The 17,616-nt window shown below is 42.8% G+C and overlaps 1 protein-coding gene across 22 annotated transcripts in view; it reads left to right on the top strand.

Annotated features, from left to right (window-relative positions):
- The window catches only part of TTLL5 (tubulin tyrosine ligase like 5), a 144,140-nt gene that overhangs the window by 104,278 nt on the left and 22,246 nt on the right, over positions 1-17,616 (top strand). For 18 of the 22 annotated variants that reach the window (XM_065063875.1, XM_065063876.1, XM_065063873.1 and 15 more), the window contains 2 exons: positions 8,294-8,471; positions 16,334-16,554. In XM_065063875.1, the coding sequence (XP_064919947.1) occupies positions 8,294-8,471; positions 16,334-16,554 (399 nt within the window). Of the gene's footprint in view, positions 1-8,293; positions 8,472-16,333; positions 16,555-17,616 lie in introns of those variants that run through there. The other 4 variants (XR_010472873.1, XR_010472871.1, XR_010472872.1 and 1 more) reach the window with 1 other exon arrangement.

The following is a 17,616-nucleotide window of genomic DNA, read 5'->3' as shown; positions in this document are numbered from 1 at the left end:
CTGGGAAAGTGGGGAGCTGAAAAACTAAGGCTGAAACTATTAAAACATGCCTGCATCTGTTCCTCATTGCTAAAAAGGTAGAGTTTGATGGTCTGGGACAGAAACTCTCCTACATCTCTGCAACACCTTCACTATGGAAGATTGTAGTTGTCGCTTTGAACTGCATTTGAACCCAAAATGCATTTCCACGTATTGTGCCAATGCAGTCTTGACGCACTGCTCATTAACTTTAAAAGCTGCTTCTTGGCGTCTCTTGCAGAGCCCAAAAGAAGATTGCAGGCCAGGTGATGGCATCCTCCTTCTACACAGACCAGCTTCTTCTTGCCCTTTTCCTATCTCCAAGTACCTGCCCTGGGGTGGTTTTGGGGCAGCTCTCCGCACCTCAGAAAAATCTGCAAAGTCCCAGGCAGACCTCTCTAGGAATATTAAAAATGCTTTGTTTGCACCTGTTTTTTGTGTTTTTTGTTTTTTTTTTTTTTTTTTTTTTTTTTTTGAAAGCTACCTTTCTTTACCTGTGCAACACAGCTGCTGCTGCGTGTTTTAGGGGCTTGCATGTTCCAGCAATCGGAGCTACAGACCATGCTAAAATGCAGACTCTTGCTGACTAAACGGGACCAAAGTCATTCTTTTGTAGACACTTCTGATAACAGCAGAGGCCAGGAGCAAACTGTTCTCAGAGACTTGTTGCCCTGTTTTTCAATTTTTGATTTACCGCTTTTGAAGCTGAGGGGAAGGAAAGAGAGAGAAAAGACAAAGAAAGGCCTTGAGGCAAGCAGCTCTGTGAGGGGCCTGACAGTCCTGCATCCCAGCCAGGCCTCCAGTGTCCTGGGCTTTGTCCCACTATGTTTATCATTGCTCCATAGCCAGCTCCAATCTAGGGCCTATTGTTAGGGATGGAAGAAGCAAGTAGTGTGCCAAGGAAAACGTTCTGTGTTTTTCTGAGTGCCTGAATATAAGTCAGCAGGATGCTGGGAGCTGCCACGCTAGACAGAATCATTAGTTACTATGCCAACTACTTTCTAGCAGCTGGTGCCCACCAGGGCTTTGTACTGAGAGTTTCCTGGACTCATCATACCACCTGAATGCCCTGTGGGAAAGAAACTGCTGCCCAAGATTGTCTTACATTCCATGGCAAGGTGGTAACACCGATTTTATAAATGCACTGGGTTCCCTTGTTGCCAGCCATGACCCTTGTTCATCCTTAGCTCAAGCCTTTACAGGAAAGGATGCAAAATACTTTCATTGTTAACTTGTTTCCTCACTTAAAAGGAGGATAATTCTTTTCTCAGTTTGTTAGACCTCCAGCTATACTGGCTCCTCCTGTGATCCTATCAGTTCTCACAAACTAAGCAGGGTTAAATATAGAGAAATATTCTTTGAGAATGCTGAAGCTTCATTTTCACAAGTAATTCGAGCCTAGTTTGCATTGCCTTTCAATGGGATGTAGGCACTTTGCAAGTGTTTCAAAAGTGCGTGCTTGGTAAGTGACAAATGGGGAATATCAGCATACCTCATGAATTGGTATTGTTGCCCACCACACAGGAGCTGGTATCAAACAAGTGCCCAGCTCTGCTGTTGGAGGAAGGCTTCAGCTGAAATATAAATGAAAGCCTTATGTGTAATATTTATGGTACCTAAAATCCATCAATGTTTTTTTTGAACACTGGAAACTTTAAACCAAATTTCTGTCCAGATCATGCACTAAGAAATTATATTTGGAATCCCTTCTACTCCTGCATTGCCCACCCCTCCCCTGATTATTTCCTTGTAGTTTCACTTTACTAAAGATTTTTCTTTGCCTTATCCTCTGCTGTTGTCTTTTATTGTTCAGTATTACTCATCCTAGCAGTGGTTGTGTTGTAGTAGACACTGCTTTGTCAAATGTTTGAATGAGTTACTTAGAAATGGCAGATGCTAGAGGAAGTGTGGGCTATCATTAGTAGCTACCAGTGTCATTCTTTTAGTAGGAACTTGCTGTATGTGAGATAGTTCTTCGTAACGGTGACATTCTCAGTGAGTGGTGTTCTGTGGCCTGGTCTCATGTACAGCTTCAGTCTTCAATATTCCCTTCAAATATGTTTGAAGGGGGAACAGAAGCTACCTCTCCTTTTTTGTAAGAGCTGATAACCACATCCCTTCTGTATGGAGGTCAGATTTCATTGAGACTTTTTTTTTTCTGTAGTGAATGAACAACTGTATTAGTATTTTATTAGTATGTAGTATTTTAGTACAGTAGCATTAGCATATGTCAGTACTGGTGTAGGTAGTTGACTGCCTGAGGGTTGCTCACATCAGAAAAGAGCTGAGGAACTGGAAAAGAGAACTAAGGCAGAAAGGGAGTTTGGAAACAGAAGACCTGCAGATGAGTGCATTCTGTTCTAGCACTTTTAGGCTGGGTTGTAATCATAATAGCATGGAGATCTGTTGAAACTGGTCTCAGAAGCAAACCTGTATCTTTTGTGATGCAGAAAGCTGCAGCAGAGTGGTCTTACGCTGTCAGTGAAGAGAAAGAGGGAATTCTGGCCCGGGCTTTGTGAAAGCTACAGTTGAAAGAAACACAGTGGGTTTCTTGCCAAAAATACTGAGTAGCCCTAAGAGCTGCTGGAAGGACAGAATCTTGCTTACAAAGGATGGGCCATAATGCCAAGGCTGAGATTTCATCTACACAGTGAAGGCCTGAATCCTGGCCAGGTCTCTAAACCAAGCAACTCATAAATAATCCTGAGCAAGCTGTGAGAAGATTGCTCACAACCAGCCTGGCTAACAGGATGAAACGAAATCTCTTCTGGTGGCACAGGCAGGAATTTCTATTTCCCATTTGTGCGTATGTGCATTTATACCTATATCTGTCATCCATACCTGTGAGCAAATGAATATTCAGTCAATCGTTAGCATTCAAGCAATAATCCTGAATGGAAAACAAGCAGGTCTGTGAGTACTGACTCTATGATCCTCATTTCCATTGAGGGTGTGGGGGTTTTTCTGGTTATTTTTGGCCTTGCCTGAAACAGTGTGAGTTGTGAAAAAGCTTTTCTTTCAGTTTAGGGTGTTTACATAGTCTTTCTACCATGTGAACTCTATAGTATCTATTCAGGTGTGAGGTCCTTTACAGCTATTTTCCAGCCTTCATTACTGTGCTGAGCCTGTTGTAGAATGTCTTTAACAGAAGATTTAACTTCAGAAAGGCTGCGGAGGTGCTATCCTGCTGCGATGAATATCTGAAAGGCAGAGACTGAGAACAGGAGCTGTATCATGATAAGTTCCTATGAACGTGGCAGATAGACTGAGAGCTGGATCACATCCCTAGCTGCAGCACATTGTCTCTCAGATCCTGAGCCCTGTTCTCTTGTACCAGGGCAAGCTTTGCCTGAGATGGAGTATCAGCAACTTGATAACATGTTACATGGGGCTTTCCAAAACTGCAGATGAAACCTCTCTACAAAAATGATCCTAAGACTTACAAATATACAGGATTTCTGTTGTGAAGTATTTAATGCTTATATTGTAAAAGACTGAATTTATGTATAATAAATTTGTATTGATTTCCATCTATAAAGAAGCAACACCCATGGAAGCTAACAGCAGCATATTCAATCCAGAAGGATTCTGCAGGCTAACTCATGCAAGCAACAGCATTTTCAATGTAGTATCTCAAAAAGTGAGTGCTGTTGTGCTGCATTGTGTGGAGGGAAGTTATTGGAGCTGCATGGAGTTGTGTACAAGACTATCTATGCTGCAAGAAAATGTTAGCCAAAGTTTTTGTGGTGGTTTGGTTTTTGTTGGGTTTGTTTTTTTTGTGGGGTTTTTGTTAATTTGTTTTTTGTTTAGTTGGGTTTTTTAAATTTAGTTCTTCCTAAGAATTTAATAACAAGGTTTCAGCAGTGTTTTCCTGGATAGTTTAAACTGGGCTTATCTGGGCCTAAAGAATTTATTTTAGGCTGTAGATCATACATTGGTAAAAACAGACAAAGTGGATTAAAACTGGTTTAAAACCAAATGAAAGCATTTGAGAGCTCATTGAAGTGGACAAAAGTTGGAGCAAGGTGGCAATCCTAGTGCATTTTTAAAATTCGGACCATCAGTCTTTAGTACTTATATTTCCGTGATAGTTAATCCTTTGCCAGATATCTCAAACAAAAGAAATGAGGATCAAGCAAATGATATGAAAGTTTGCCATTCAGTTAGTGGCCCTCACAGCACTACAGACTGCAGTCACTGGACATCATCTCTAAGGCACAAAGCCAGCTTGGCTATCGACAGGTCCAACTTTAGTGGAGTTTTCATTTACATCAGTTTTACCTCCTCCATTTCATTTTGACTTTTATGTTTTAGAACAAATCACTTAATCTTTAGCTTCCCAAGCATTCTTTGGGATCAAAGGATACATTTTACGCATTGCAGTTTCTGAGCTGAGGGTAGATATGAGGGAAATTGGAATAGACATTACTTGCTATAATTAATCATAGAACTTGAATGAATACCTTAAAGAGTGCTTGACTGAATTCTCTAACTTCTGGCCGAGGCAGGTTTAGTTTCAGACCCCTGGTACATAAACAATACTGGTTCCATTTTGGTAGACCAGATGGACTGACCAGTTCAGTGTCCTGTTCAGACCGCAGCCTATGGAAGATTCTGTGGGAAGAGCATTAGGTGATGTTATGGAATGGTGATACTTCTCCAGTATGCTCTGGGACTTGGTAATCAGTGATTTTCTAGCCAGGAGATGGTATCTTTTATATAACTAGTGTTAGTGGCTCTTGCTTCTGTGAGTTTGATCATTTTTGAACCTCTGTAATTTTTTTGCATCCTTAGCTTCCCATAGTAGGAAAGCATCCACAGTTTATGTGTTAGGAAAAAAACTACCTCCTTTTGTTTGTTCTGTCTTGCCCACCTGATAACTTCATTTGGTTTTGCCTGTGTCTTGTATTGTGAGAGGTAATTGTTCCCTATTCTATTTCTCCCTGAAGCTCATGATTTTATAGATATTTTCATATTCCCTTTCAGTTGTCCTTTTTCCAAGCTGAAGAGTTCTTATTTAGTTAGTTATTCCTCAATATATAAGCTGTTTCATACCTTTGATCATCTCTACAGCACTTCTTTGTACTTTTTCCAGTTCTGCTCTGTGCTTTTTGAGAAGGGAGGAGGCACAGAGGTTAGAACTATCCTCAGCGTGCAAGACATGGATGCAGTTTTCGTTTATATGGTAGCATAGTAGTGTTCTTGGTTTGTTCCCTATGCCTTTCCTAATAATTCCTAACACTGAGTTTGCTTTTTGAGAGTACTTTAACATTTTTTTCATAGAAAAATCTATTATATCTGTAGTCTGTAGGTCTTCTTCCTCAATAGAAATACCTAGTTAAAGTCTATCATTGTGTAAAACTAGGATTGTGTTTCCTTGGGTAATTTATAGTTATTACACTGAATGTTGTCTACCTTTTACTTCCCGGCTGCCCCCCCCCCCCATTTCTTAGTGACTTTCAGTTTTTCAGCAGCAAAGGAGCAAAGGGTTTTGTTGTGGTTGGTTGGTTGGTTGGTTTGTTTGTTTGTTCTAAATTTTATTTCACTCTTCCCTTCCCCCCCCCTCAAAATGTTCTGAACAGCAGAGACTGTAGCACAGATTCTTGTGGGCCCCCAGTGGTAATCTCCTTCCGTGGTGGAAACTGTCCATATATTCTAGCTCTGGTTTATTGTGTTTAACTAGCTATGAAATCGATGAGAAGTAACACCTTTATCGTATGTTGACTTACGTTATTTAGGAGCATTTTGACTGAACGTACCAAATTTTCTCAAGTGAGAAATTGCTGTTGTGAAAAAGTTACTTTAGGCAACTGGACAATTACAGTTGTCCATTTCAAAACAGAGGCATTGAAGATCATAATCTTTCAGTAGTACTGAAGAGGGATTAATCAGGCTGTTTACTGAGCACTAGCATGACTTTGATGTAGCTTCTGAATGCTCTTCAGCTTGGTATCTGGTGCAGTTGATGTTTGTTTCGAGGGCTGGTCTGTCATAACTCCCAGCTATCTCCCGAAGGGTGCATCCGAGTCCCAGCACAGTCCTTTGTGTTTATCAGCTGTCAGCATGACCTCGCTATACTGGGGGTAGCAGGGACTCCACCTGCTTCAGACGGGGGAAAGTCCCATGAGCTTGAACATAAGAATGGATGGTGGAGTCTGTATGTATGCAGTGGGAGGAGCAGATAGTACCCTTGGGATGGGGGTTGAGTCCGGGTGACAGCAACCTGCTGATAGCCTGTGTGGTGAACTGCTGGGATTGGAGAAGAGACAGCTGGGGATTGTTTCAGAGATTCCTTGTGTCTTGTTGTATTCTCCTTTGAAGTTGTGTTTTTTGTGGCATACTGTGCCCATTAGGGGACAGTGCTGGGAGGCCAGCAGCACACATGCATCCAGGGATCCAGAGCTGAGTAACTGCAGGTCCAACCGCAGTAGCAGAGGATCATGGCCCCGGTACTGGGGCAAAAGGGGGAAGGCAGGTTCAGAAGAGGGAAGCAGCTCTCCTGAGATTAACCACAAAGCCAGATTTGGAGACATACAATTTGGGTTTCAAGGCCTGAGTGCTGTCAGCAGCATTACAGTTGTCGCTTCACTGAGCACTGGTGAAAGGAAAATGACTGAAATGCTGAGAATCTTGTAGCAAAAGGGAGCAGGGAATGAGAGTCATTTATCTGGTGTCACACTGGGATACAATGGAAGCAAAGGACTGAGGAAGCATGAGTGTGATCCCTTAACGGCTGAGTCCAGAGAAGGCTGCCTACAACCAGTGGCCTGTAAGAGCAAAAGTGGTAGCAGGGCTCCAAACAGGAGGAGGATGCAGGGTGGAGATGTTGGCAGTTGAACTCCTTTTCCATTGGGTTGTCTTACTCCATTATTGCTGAGGAGCTGAGTACGAAGAGTGTTTAGAGTCCTTGTCCTCAATTTGCTTCGAAAGGGACACATTAAGTTACTTTTGAGGGAATGTACATAGGGCTGGCGATGGTTTCTGGTCTTGTTTGAAATGTCTTTCTGAATATTTTAAAAGTTTGCTGTGATGTAGAAGCTTGTGGGGGAAGGTGCAACACATTCAAGGGAAGCTGTGACATGTTCAAAGAATCTACGTTGTGAGTTTTGATAGGAGCCTGAAGCAAGGAGATTGCAGTTAACTCCTATGCCAAAACCGTGACTTAGACTCTAAATCATGGCATGAAATGTAAAAGACACCAAGTATCTTTTACATCCCAGTAACTTATGACATGCAGGAAATGCAAGGGAAGTCTGCCCTGGGAATCCAAAGGAAATAATTGGAAAGACTGGCTGAGAGAAACATACAGAGATAAGCATGAACTTGGGAAGCTCAGGCATTGAGCCTTGAAGGTTTTATTATCCAGGGTGTCAGGATTCAGTGGGTCACAGGGCATCCTGTCTTGTGAGCACAGGACATGTGAGGTGCTGGGTCACTGTAGCCCTTCAGAACACCTGGTCCTGTCAGTCTGCCACCTGCTCCCTGCAAAGCCCCGCGGCCTTGTGTAGAAATGTGTTGGTGCTGCCTTCTCACTGAGGCTTACACACTTCAAAGCAAGCCAGTGAGCTCGTCTTGGTACTTACCATGTTGCAGGCCACAGCTGAACTCCCACTGTATAAGCCTGGATGGTAAGAGCTCCTGCCTCTTTGCAGGAGGCCTTTTCTCCTCTAGAAAAGGCTTGCATTACTCTGATGATGGAAGAAATGAGCCTAGGATCAGATCCCTTAGGTCTTTTGGATTTTGTCTGTATGGAGTCAATATGTGCCCTAGTTGCAGCCTTGCCCTGCGAGCCCTTTATCCTCTTGGTGGATATTGTACTGCATGTCTGTCTTCTATTCTACTCTTACAGTAGCATGTGCGTGCTTGGTTTAAGCCTTGTGTTAGTGTATTAACAAAATATCTACAAATCCAAATCAATAATTATCTCATTAGCGAAGGGAATCCTTAGCTCTTTTTCTGCTGCAACTCTGCCTCTCTTCAATGCTAATCAGCCACAGACATGCACCAGTTTAGAGTTTTTCTTATATTTTCCTTTCTTCTCCTCAAGCATGGTGTTATGGCTAGTAACATAGCCCCAGCTTGACATTCAAGAAACTCCTTAGTAAGACAACACTTGGTACATGGCACTTCCAGCAGGTGTTATGCTTGCCGGAGCCACTTAATGCGAATTCATAGCTGGCTCAGTATTAAGGGATTTTTAGGAAGCAGCACTGCCTTACAAGCAGGAGTCCTTATACACAGAGTGGAGAAAGCATGATGGCTCTTCTTTTCTCAGGGCTCCAGAGAACCACCGTTTCGCATGGGAAGGAGAGATGGAGAACAGTGTCTGCAACAAGGTGACACGGAGTTCACTGACACAACCCAGCTATCAGCTCCATTTTGCTGTGCAGCAACTTCAGCAGCAGAAACTTCAGTCACGACAGCTGTTGGAGCAAAGCCAAGCCCGGCACCAGGTAACTAAGAAAAAATCCTGCCTGGGATGCAGCAGTGCTTACCGAGTCTTGGATGTGCAAAACCAACCCAGAGCCAGTACGTATGGCACAGATTTTGTGAAGGAAATAGCTCTTTAAGTGAGTTGCAACAAAACTATTATTACCTGCAGTGATTTTGGTAGCATTTTGATGCTGTAGTTCCCTGTGGCTTCTTCCACTACACTGGCATCCTCCTCGAGTTGGCTACTGGCATGCTGCTGCTTGCTTTTCTGGACCAGTTCAGGGCATCCCCTCATAGCACCTCGGACAGCCTTAGAACTGTCTACACTCTCCAGAGTTCTTTATCATTTAATCTTGTCACTGATGTTATGTTTCTGCTTTGACTTGAGTGCTTCTTGGGTAGACCTTCAAGCTGGGTCACTGTTGTATTTCCGTGTTTCTAAACAAAGGGTCTTGAAATCCCGTTGGCAACTGTGTCTTCTGTGGCAAACAGACCACATCAAAGCTTCATTTTGACTAAATTCTCCCCCTCCTGGATATCTTCTCATATGATGCAGTTAGCAAAAGAGCAGTACGTAAAGGAAATTCAAAAATGATTTAAGAGAATCTTTATTCTTTTGAAGAAATGCATTAACTTATTTTAAGAGCCTTCAGTGTGCAGGAGGCATGGCCACTGACCCTGATGCCAGATGCAAGTTTTCTCTGCTATTCTGAAAATCTTCTCCAGGCCTACTGCACATTTTGTTATTACTGTATTTAAGATCTCCTTTTGCCAGTTTGCACATAACTGTCTGATGGATACAAGACTCCTCTGTTACAATTACAGGAGAAAAGATGGGCTAAGTGTCCAAGAGCTAGAAGAAATATGAAAATGGGTTTGTGTTATTGATGTTCTAGATGACACCTAGATGCCAAGGGCAGACAACTGTGTCTGGAACAGCATTTCCATCCCGCCTGGGGAATCTTCCAAGGTTACAGTTGGGTTCATTAATGCATTTGTTACCTTTCTTTGTTATTATGGAGAGAGAAGTGTGTTCTTTCTTCTGATTGATGTCCAAAAGGCTTCCCTGCTAAAAGGAAGGAAGTATTCGGGTGAACAGACCTTCACTCGAAAGAGATTAGTCTCCATTAAGAAGGAGCTGTTTGCTGGGCAGTCAGGCACGACTGAACTCCAGTAAAACCATGAACAGAGCTAACACGCAAAGGTCTGAACACCCACTCTCCCTTCTATGAAGCAGATGAGTCACAAGTCAGGGTCCTTGAGCATAGGTTATAGGCAAATTGCCTTCATCCTATTCTGGGAGCATCTTGAAGGGGAAGCCCTTCTGCCTTTGCTCTTTGCGTTCCTTCTTTCAGGGCCCTCACTTAGCTCTGCAGTTTCCGTTCCCAAATTCCCTCACCTACAGTTCTCTTGCTCCCCTTCTGAGCCGGAGATCTTCCTTTCATCTCAATCCAAGGGGCTCTGGGTGGGCAGCTGTGGCTGCTTATGAGCTCAGGAAAGGGCTGTAAGCTGACTTGTGCCTGTGAGGAGGCTGGAGCTGGCCATGGGGCCTGGCTGAGCCTTCTTCTAATTGCTGACATTGAGCTGATGTTATTCTTGGCCTGAGGCAGAGCCATTACTCAGGAGTTTCTGTTAAAGTGATTCTTTGTTAAACCTCCTCTCACCCCCACAATGTCTCCCTCCTTTCTCTCCCTCCCCTTCTTCTGAGCCAAGCAGTTTGGAGTTGCAGTGTTGAGGCCATTGCCATGCCGCAGGGCTCAGGCTGCACTGAAGTTGCCATTAATGAAGAAAGGTATTTACTGAACTTTGGGGCTTTCAGACTTTCTGAAGTGAAAACCACATCTTAATAAAATGATTTTCTCTTGGACACTTCCTCTCCCACTAGACATTGTATGGAGCCAGTCAGACCTCCCCTTCCAGTCACAGTTGCATGGATCCTCCAGTGCCCCTCCCGGTCACTGCACTACCCTCATCTTCCTCTGTCTATCCCCTGCTCCCTCTCTAGTTCCCTGTCACAGACCTCTTCCTTCTGCTAGTTAACTTCTCAGACTTCAGTCCTTTGACTTGACCTTTCCAAGAACTGCCTTCTCTTTTCTGCTGCTTGTACCATCCCTGCCCTACATCTCTTTCCCACTCACACTGCTTTGACTTCAATCCCACCTTTTCCTTCTGGCCATTATTTGTTCTCTCTTTTTCCCCACAGTTGGCGTAGCTTATCCTAACCTGCATGGCTTTACCGCATTTCCTACTCAGTGTCATCTAAGCCACCTATCTCCCATTGCCTGCTCTTTCTCTTCTCTTCCTCCTCACATATTGAGATCTACCCCATCCTTTGTCCTGTTCCTCAGCCTTTTCTCAAGAGAAGAAATATATCCCCACAAGCTGAAGGCCTATCACTTGAAAGAGTGTCATGATCCCTCTACTTTGGGAAATGCATGCAGGATATCTCCAAGCCTGTTTCATCTGATTGTTCCAGTTCTTGTTACGGTTGGAAGGCGGGGTAGCCATTTGTCACCAGCTGAAGTGCATTTCTTAATATATCTCAAGGCACACTCTGAGTATGGCATGACCGTACAACGTGACCAGGTGCCAGTCTTTCCTTTGTGACAAATAGACTAGTCATATGTATATGGATAGCACGCAAACAAGTAACAGAAGCACCTTGATTAATAACATGGGCAAATGCTTCTGCCTGCACATTGACCAGTTTGACATGTTGGAGATGAGATGGATGCGTTGGAAAGCGTGGAAGTTCCTAGTCATGTATTTGTGTAATAGGAAAATCCCCATCTACCACAGAGTGGATGTATCTTACCATGCAGGCTTATTGTGCGCTTCCTTGTGGCAGCGCCCACTCTTGATTGAACCCTTTCCAGACACTCAGGAATGATAACTCATGATTTCTGCTCCAGGCATTTAACAATTTGCAGAGCAACAAACACTGTGTAGGTGGAGGAAGAAGAATTACAACCAACACTTTTCATTTGTATGTGGAAGTTAGTTCACACAGTGTAGTATGGTCAAAGTAGATCTTTGATGCCAGAATAGGCACTTCATTGCCCGGACAAAAGAAAAACACCAAACTGAGTGGATGAGAATATAACAAACAAATGGATGCAGGGATAGGGCCCAGGAACAGAGACAATAGAGAGCCTGAGGAAAAAAAAAAATACAAAGGGGCAGAGTTTGGAAGTGGAGACAAGAAGCTTAAATATGGTATCAACAAAATCAAGGAACAAGAATTAAAAAATCAAACCAAAAGACAAGAAAAGCTGGCTTATGGCAGTGTTTTTAATGTTTAAAGGAGTTTTCATGTGACACTTCATGACCTAGATGTTAGTATCACTGCTGCAGTTGGCAAGGCAGTTAGTATACCATCATTGTTTATTCTCTAATTGTTTCCTGTACTGGAAAGATGCCATCAGCTGTTAGGGAGGTTCCTCCTTCTCTGTGTGGTTATGTTCTGTCTGCTTAGCCTAACATCTACTGGGTTTGGAATTTTATGCCAAACATTTCACATGGGAAAAAGCTGACTTAAAACAAGAGAAGTATAGTTGTATAGTGGAATGATCCCCATCAGTGCTGCTTATACCAAAAAAGCTCATGTTAAACAAGGCATAAATCACATTAACGAGTTGTGTGGTCAGTTATGATCACATTTTCAACCAGAACTTTAAGTAGATTTTATGCTATAAAGCGTTGGGCTAGGTTAATCTTAAATAATTCTCCTCTCAGTCATTTAAAAGTGGTATGTTCTCTGAGCTATTCCTCATTTTATGGAGTTCAGCAAACTTTTTTTCTTTTAATGTTTCTGACTCTCTTCTGAATTCCCTACAGTTTATTTAGATCTGACTGGGAATGTTGGGTATTCAGAATAATATTCCTAGTATTCCTAGAACTACGTTATTCCTGCCTCAGGACACAGAGCCTCTTAGAATGCTGTTTTAAACATCATTAAACTGTTTTCTAAACTATTATATATTGGTCTGCTGTCAGATTTGCAGTCTTTCTTCCCCTTAAGTCTCTTGTTTGGTTTTGTTTTGCAGCTTTCTCCCTCAGATTGTTTTCCCGCTAAATGTGCTAACTGCCGTTTTTCCTATTTGAGTCTTGTGATACTGATGAGTCAAAGTCTCAGTCTAAGTAAAGCAGAACAACTGTTCTGAAACCAGGAGTCTGTGCTGATTTATACCAGCTGAGATTTTGTCCCCATATTTTTGATCCTGTCACTATTATTAGAATTATGGTAACACCCAGATATATTAAGGATTTTTCCAATACAACGATACGGCACAATCCATGCCCTAGAGAGTTCCCAGTACCAAAAGAGAGACAAAGGAGAAGGCACCAAGTCAACTTATTTTAGTATATTTTAGTGTCATTCTGAAGAATTTACCAAGGAAGACACCCTTCAGGACAGTCTGTGTACGCCATGAATTTGCTCCTCTTCTTTAAATTTCTTGATGACCCCAAGATTCTCCTCTTACTGCAGTTTAATTCCGTGGCAGTTATTAGTACATTTTGAGCCTGTTCTTCATCACCGCTTTGTGAATTTTCAACTCAACTGATAGTTGCATCCAAACTGGTTTAAGTGAATGCATTAATATGTGTTCAAAAGAATCTCAACTAAACAATTTATATGACTCCAAAGGTCTTCCAACCCTTTTAAATTCTCTGTATCTTTGCAGTGTTATCTGAAATGCAGTTGCTTTTCTAAAAGTGGTGGGTTCTACTTTGTTGAGTTTGCCTTTAAAAAAAAAAAAAAAAAAAAAATCCTTGTAACTGTTTACTGCTTTTAAACATTTCTGTTTCCAGCACTAGTGATTTGGAACTAGCTGCACAGATCTTTATGCAATACACGTGTGTGTGCATCTGTCTGTCAGTTCTCATATGCTGCTGAGTTTCAGCGTTTTCAGACCTGCTGAGCCAATTTAAACTGAATGACTATGAGATAGAAATTTCAAAGCTGTGTTTCATATATATTTCGTGAAAACAGAGGGGTATATATCCAACGACTGTTCCCATTAAGGCAAAGGCTGCAGCATGAGGCCACTTCAGATTAGACAGCAGAAAATCAACACAAGAATGCCCCAAACCCACGGAGGGAGGCATTATTTGGGGCAGACTTTATGTTAGATACTTTAAGACTCAGCCTCAAGACAGATTCACAGGAAATGAGCTTCATTACCTCCTCTGGTCACAGAATGAACATGTTTTTGCTTGCAACATTTGTTCTGCTACTGTGCTAGGATGGGTGTTAAATAGAGGGATGGTAAGTGCCAGGAACATTCTTTCTGTTTTCGAAGATCATTAATGTATCTGCTTTTTTTCAAAGTACTACAGTACCTCCCTGCTTTTAATCATGAGAACCTCAAGCTCAGCTACTGCTGGCTGATACTCTTAGATGTGCATCGTACTTATTGACAAGCTGTACATCTTGAGATTTTCTAATGAAAAACTTCTATTTTTGTACTGGTAACACTTTGTGTACATTGCTCATGTGTAGATGTGGAACCAAGGAGAGGTGTGATGTAATCAGGCGGATATTGGGTTGGGAGTCAGGATCTTCTCTGAGCTCTCAACCTGGCTTTTGATATTGCTTCAGCCTCTGGCTTAGGGAGAATCACCTTCTCCGTCAGCACTAACATTCTTCATGTGCAAGACAGGATTAATGTTGTCCTACCTCCCCAGAGAATTATGCAGGAGAATTCACTCACTAATGCTTTATATGATTTTTAGCTTAAAAAATCTCATAGTGTTTTAAGTATTTTTCAGATTTGTAGCCCTTAGATTTTGCCAGGGAAGCAAATGTCTTCTCAACATTAAGCTAAACCTGCCATCCTGTGAAGTGTGGTTCCAAGTTTTTTACATGCAGCAGCAATAGTTGTAGGTTGCTACCTGCTTCAAGACTGCCTATATCAGGGTTTGTCTAGGCTGCTGCTCTCCCTAGACCCTGAGCCTTCAAAATCCTGAGTGATGAGGTCTGTCTCCTCCTTCTTGGGTGTGCTGAAATCTCTTCTGAACTCTTCCTTTGTGTGGTCAGGCTCTGCTCTCCCCAGCCGCCCTCTTTATTTGCACAGTAGCTTCTCCTGGTTTCCTGTCCTGTCCCCGTGGAGTTCACAGCAGGGCAGTATGCTTTGTAGCTGAATCCAGAAGCCACGGTCCATGTCAGCTTCCAGTCTCCCCATCCTTGCCTGGAAGGCAGCCAGCATATCAGCACAGCATGGAGACAAAGGCCTTTTTGGAAGTCCATTACCCCCCAAGAAAAATATCCATGACCTCTCTTTAAGCAGGTTTTGCTTTTTCTTCAGAGTCATGGACCTCCTTTGCAATGCCATGTTAACACAGGGAATGGGTTGAGACTGTACACTTTATGGACTACAGGATCTCAGTGGTTTTAATATGAAGGAAAGGAACTTACAGGAAACATACAGAATATCAAACCGAGCACGATGAAATGTTACCCCTGAATAAGAAGGGGGTGCAGTCAAACTCTTAAGATGCAAGAGACTAAACCAAGTTCCATTTTATTTTGTTTTGGTGCGGGAAGGTGGAGTGTGACTGTATTTGCAAGACTTCTGCACTTATATCAGCTACTTCTACAAAATCTGAAAGCTGTGATGAAGGCAGAGCTTCAGGGAAGGGAGAGGTTAAGAAGGATTGGGAGCTCAAGGGCATCTTGTCAGTGAGCTCCAGTTAGGAAATGGGCCTGTTTTGGCTCCTGTGCTTCCTTTTCTCCCTCGAGCTCTGCCTTTCAGAAGCGCCTTCCCACACAGCACTGCCATTTGCCAGAGAATTGCGGGGGAGAGGGGCTTTTCCTGTGGGTGCGCTGAGGTACAGCCGGCCCTCAGACTGCGGTTTTCTCTGGAGCCTAGAGCCCACTTGCTGTGGCTTGGTGTGCTTCTCACCAGGGAAGAAACTGAGGACAAACGCAGCGAAGGGCAGTGCTCCCAGGGTCACGCTGAGGTGACTGGCCAGTGCTCAGCTATTCCCCTCATCTCCTATCGCTGACCTCTAGCTGCCAAACTGCACGGTTACAGTATTGCCTCTTTGCCCTGGGAATCTGACTGACTTTGAGGAAAGACAAGACGGAACTCCCAGCAGGTTCCTCCTTTCTGGAAAGAGCAGAGCAGTTTGCAGAGCTCCCACAGGGAACCGTTCCCCACTCCCTTGCTTTGCAAGCCCATAGCTCAGTTCTGCAGTGTCTCACAACATGCAGATTATTTTGTTCCGTTTGACAAATCTCCAATGTACTTACTCTCCCACCAGCTATAGGAATAGAAATATTTTCTGTTCACTGGTATGACTGGGGATTTCCTTTTTGTTAGCTGCTGACCTGAAGTCCCTTTTTCAGAGATGGTACCCTAGAGCCTTTCTGTTATTCCAACCACCTACAGGGTTAGACTGAAGAACTGGCATTGTAACATCTTCCCCATAACGTTTTTCTTTCCTAGAACTGTCTCAATCTCACCTCCTGCACAAAGAGTAATTTAGCAAGATAAATGCAGAAAGACAAAACAATAAAATATTTATTTCTTTGTGGGTGGGAGCCCACTGCAAGGTTAGATTAAGGATAGGTTCTCTTGTTCTTTAGTCCAGAATAGTATCTTTCTGTGGCAGTAATGAGTTTGTCTGCCTTCCTAGAAGTTAGTCCCAGCTTCCAAGGGTAAAAAATTAATCTCTAAAAACTACTTCATTGACTTGACCACTTAACATTTCTTTCTATGCATGGGACCATCCCTGGAGCCCTGTAGTTGCTTTAACCAGGCATATATTATCCCTAACAAAAATGTCACCTACCTCCATCAGCTCCCTCAGCAATATTCAGAGAGGCAATTACCAACTACTGTGGTATTTTTTTCTTTTTTATTGTTGTTTTTACCAGGCTCTCTTTGCCAACTACTCACAGTCCAGCACCAGCCATATATCTATGCCAGCTGGCTCTGATGCCTGCAAGACATCAAGTGCCATTTCTAGTATCCAGAAGGGAGCCAGTGTGCACAAAGTGATGCCATTCCAGAGAATGTCTCCTCAGCTGGTTCCAAAGCCTCCTGCAAACCGCAGGCAGACAGTGGTCAGCAAGGCTGCAGCCCAGAGGATTTCCAAGTAAGTTTTATCTCTTCCCGTCTACAACAGGGAGCTGGCACTGGCTCCCCAAGAGGGAATATTGGAGAAAAACCTGTATATGTGCAACCCTGGCATAGATCTTTTTGACTCTGCTGTCCAAGAGAAATCTCAGAATAACCTGAGCTGTGTGTGCTGCAATACGTGTGCACTATGTTGCATTTTCACGTTTCACAGTGGTAAGGTAGGTAATACTGTAACATCATACAAACATAAGGACGTAGGAAATGCCTGATTGAATAAGAGAAGTATCTGATCCAGGGTGAGATTCAGTTACCTAAATACAGGTTGCTAGTGGCATTTTAGATTCCTAGCGCTATTCTACCTGACCTCTAGCTGCTGCTCCAGATGAGCACAAGTCTTCTGCAGATCCTGTGTTTTATCTGCCAGCCCCATGCAGATGTCTCAGATAACCCGAGAGTACCAAGTATGGTACTAGACATCTGTGCTTAAGACCCTGAGTCACTCCCTCCATGTTTAATCTTTGATGGGGTCTAGAATCTGGTGAGTCAGAAGAGGCTGCCAAAACCAAACAAAACAGCAAAAAAACCTCCCAACAATATGCTTAACAAGCTAATCTGCCCTTGAGCCAAGTTTCCCCATAAATTTAACGCACAATGATTGACTTAAGCCTTCAAGCACAAGTGTTTATTTCACTTAAAGCGTTTATATTGTGCCTAATGTAGCGATAGCTTTCCTCATTATCTGTATAAATCTTTCTTTTAACTTTTACTAAGCTTTTATTTACATAATGCTTGCCATTCTAACGTATATGGATTTGGCATGTGTTATCTTTACCAAAAAAATCACCATGAGATTTTGCTTACTGATTGTTAGTTTCCTTCCTTTCTATTTCTTGGTGTTTTCTCTTTTGTGCATTATGAGAGAATGTGAACAGGAGTCCTGGATTTTCTTTTTGTCCTCTGCCTTTCTTGATAGCTTCCTCAGCTCTCTATCTCCTCTTAAACAACAGAACTGCTTTAGACTAAATCCTTCATCAGGCTTTTCCTCATACATCCTCAGACTTGTTTCATCCCTGAAGGG

This window comes from Columba livia, chromosome 5 (genome assembly GCF_036013475.1).
Source record: "Columba livia isolate bColLiv1 breed racing homer chromosome 5, bColLiv1.pat.W.v2, whole genome shotgun sequence".
Classification (NCBI taxonomy): domain Eukaryota; kingdom Metazoa; phylum Chordata; class Aves; order Columbiformes; family Columbidae; genus Columba; species Columba livia.
The sequence above is the reverse complement of the archived record's forward strand: the minus strand, read 5'-3'. Positions and strand labels throughout refer to the sequence as shown.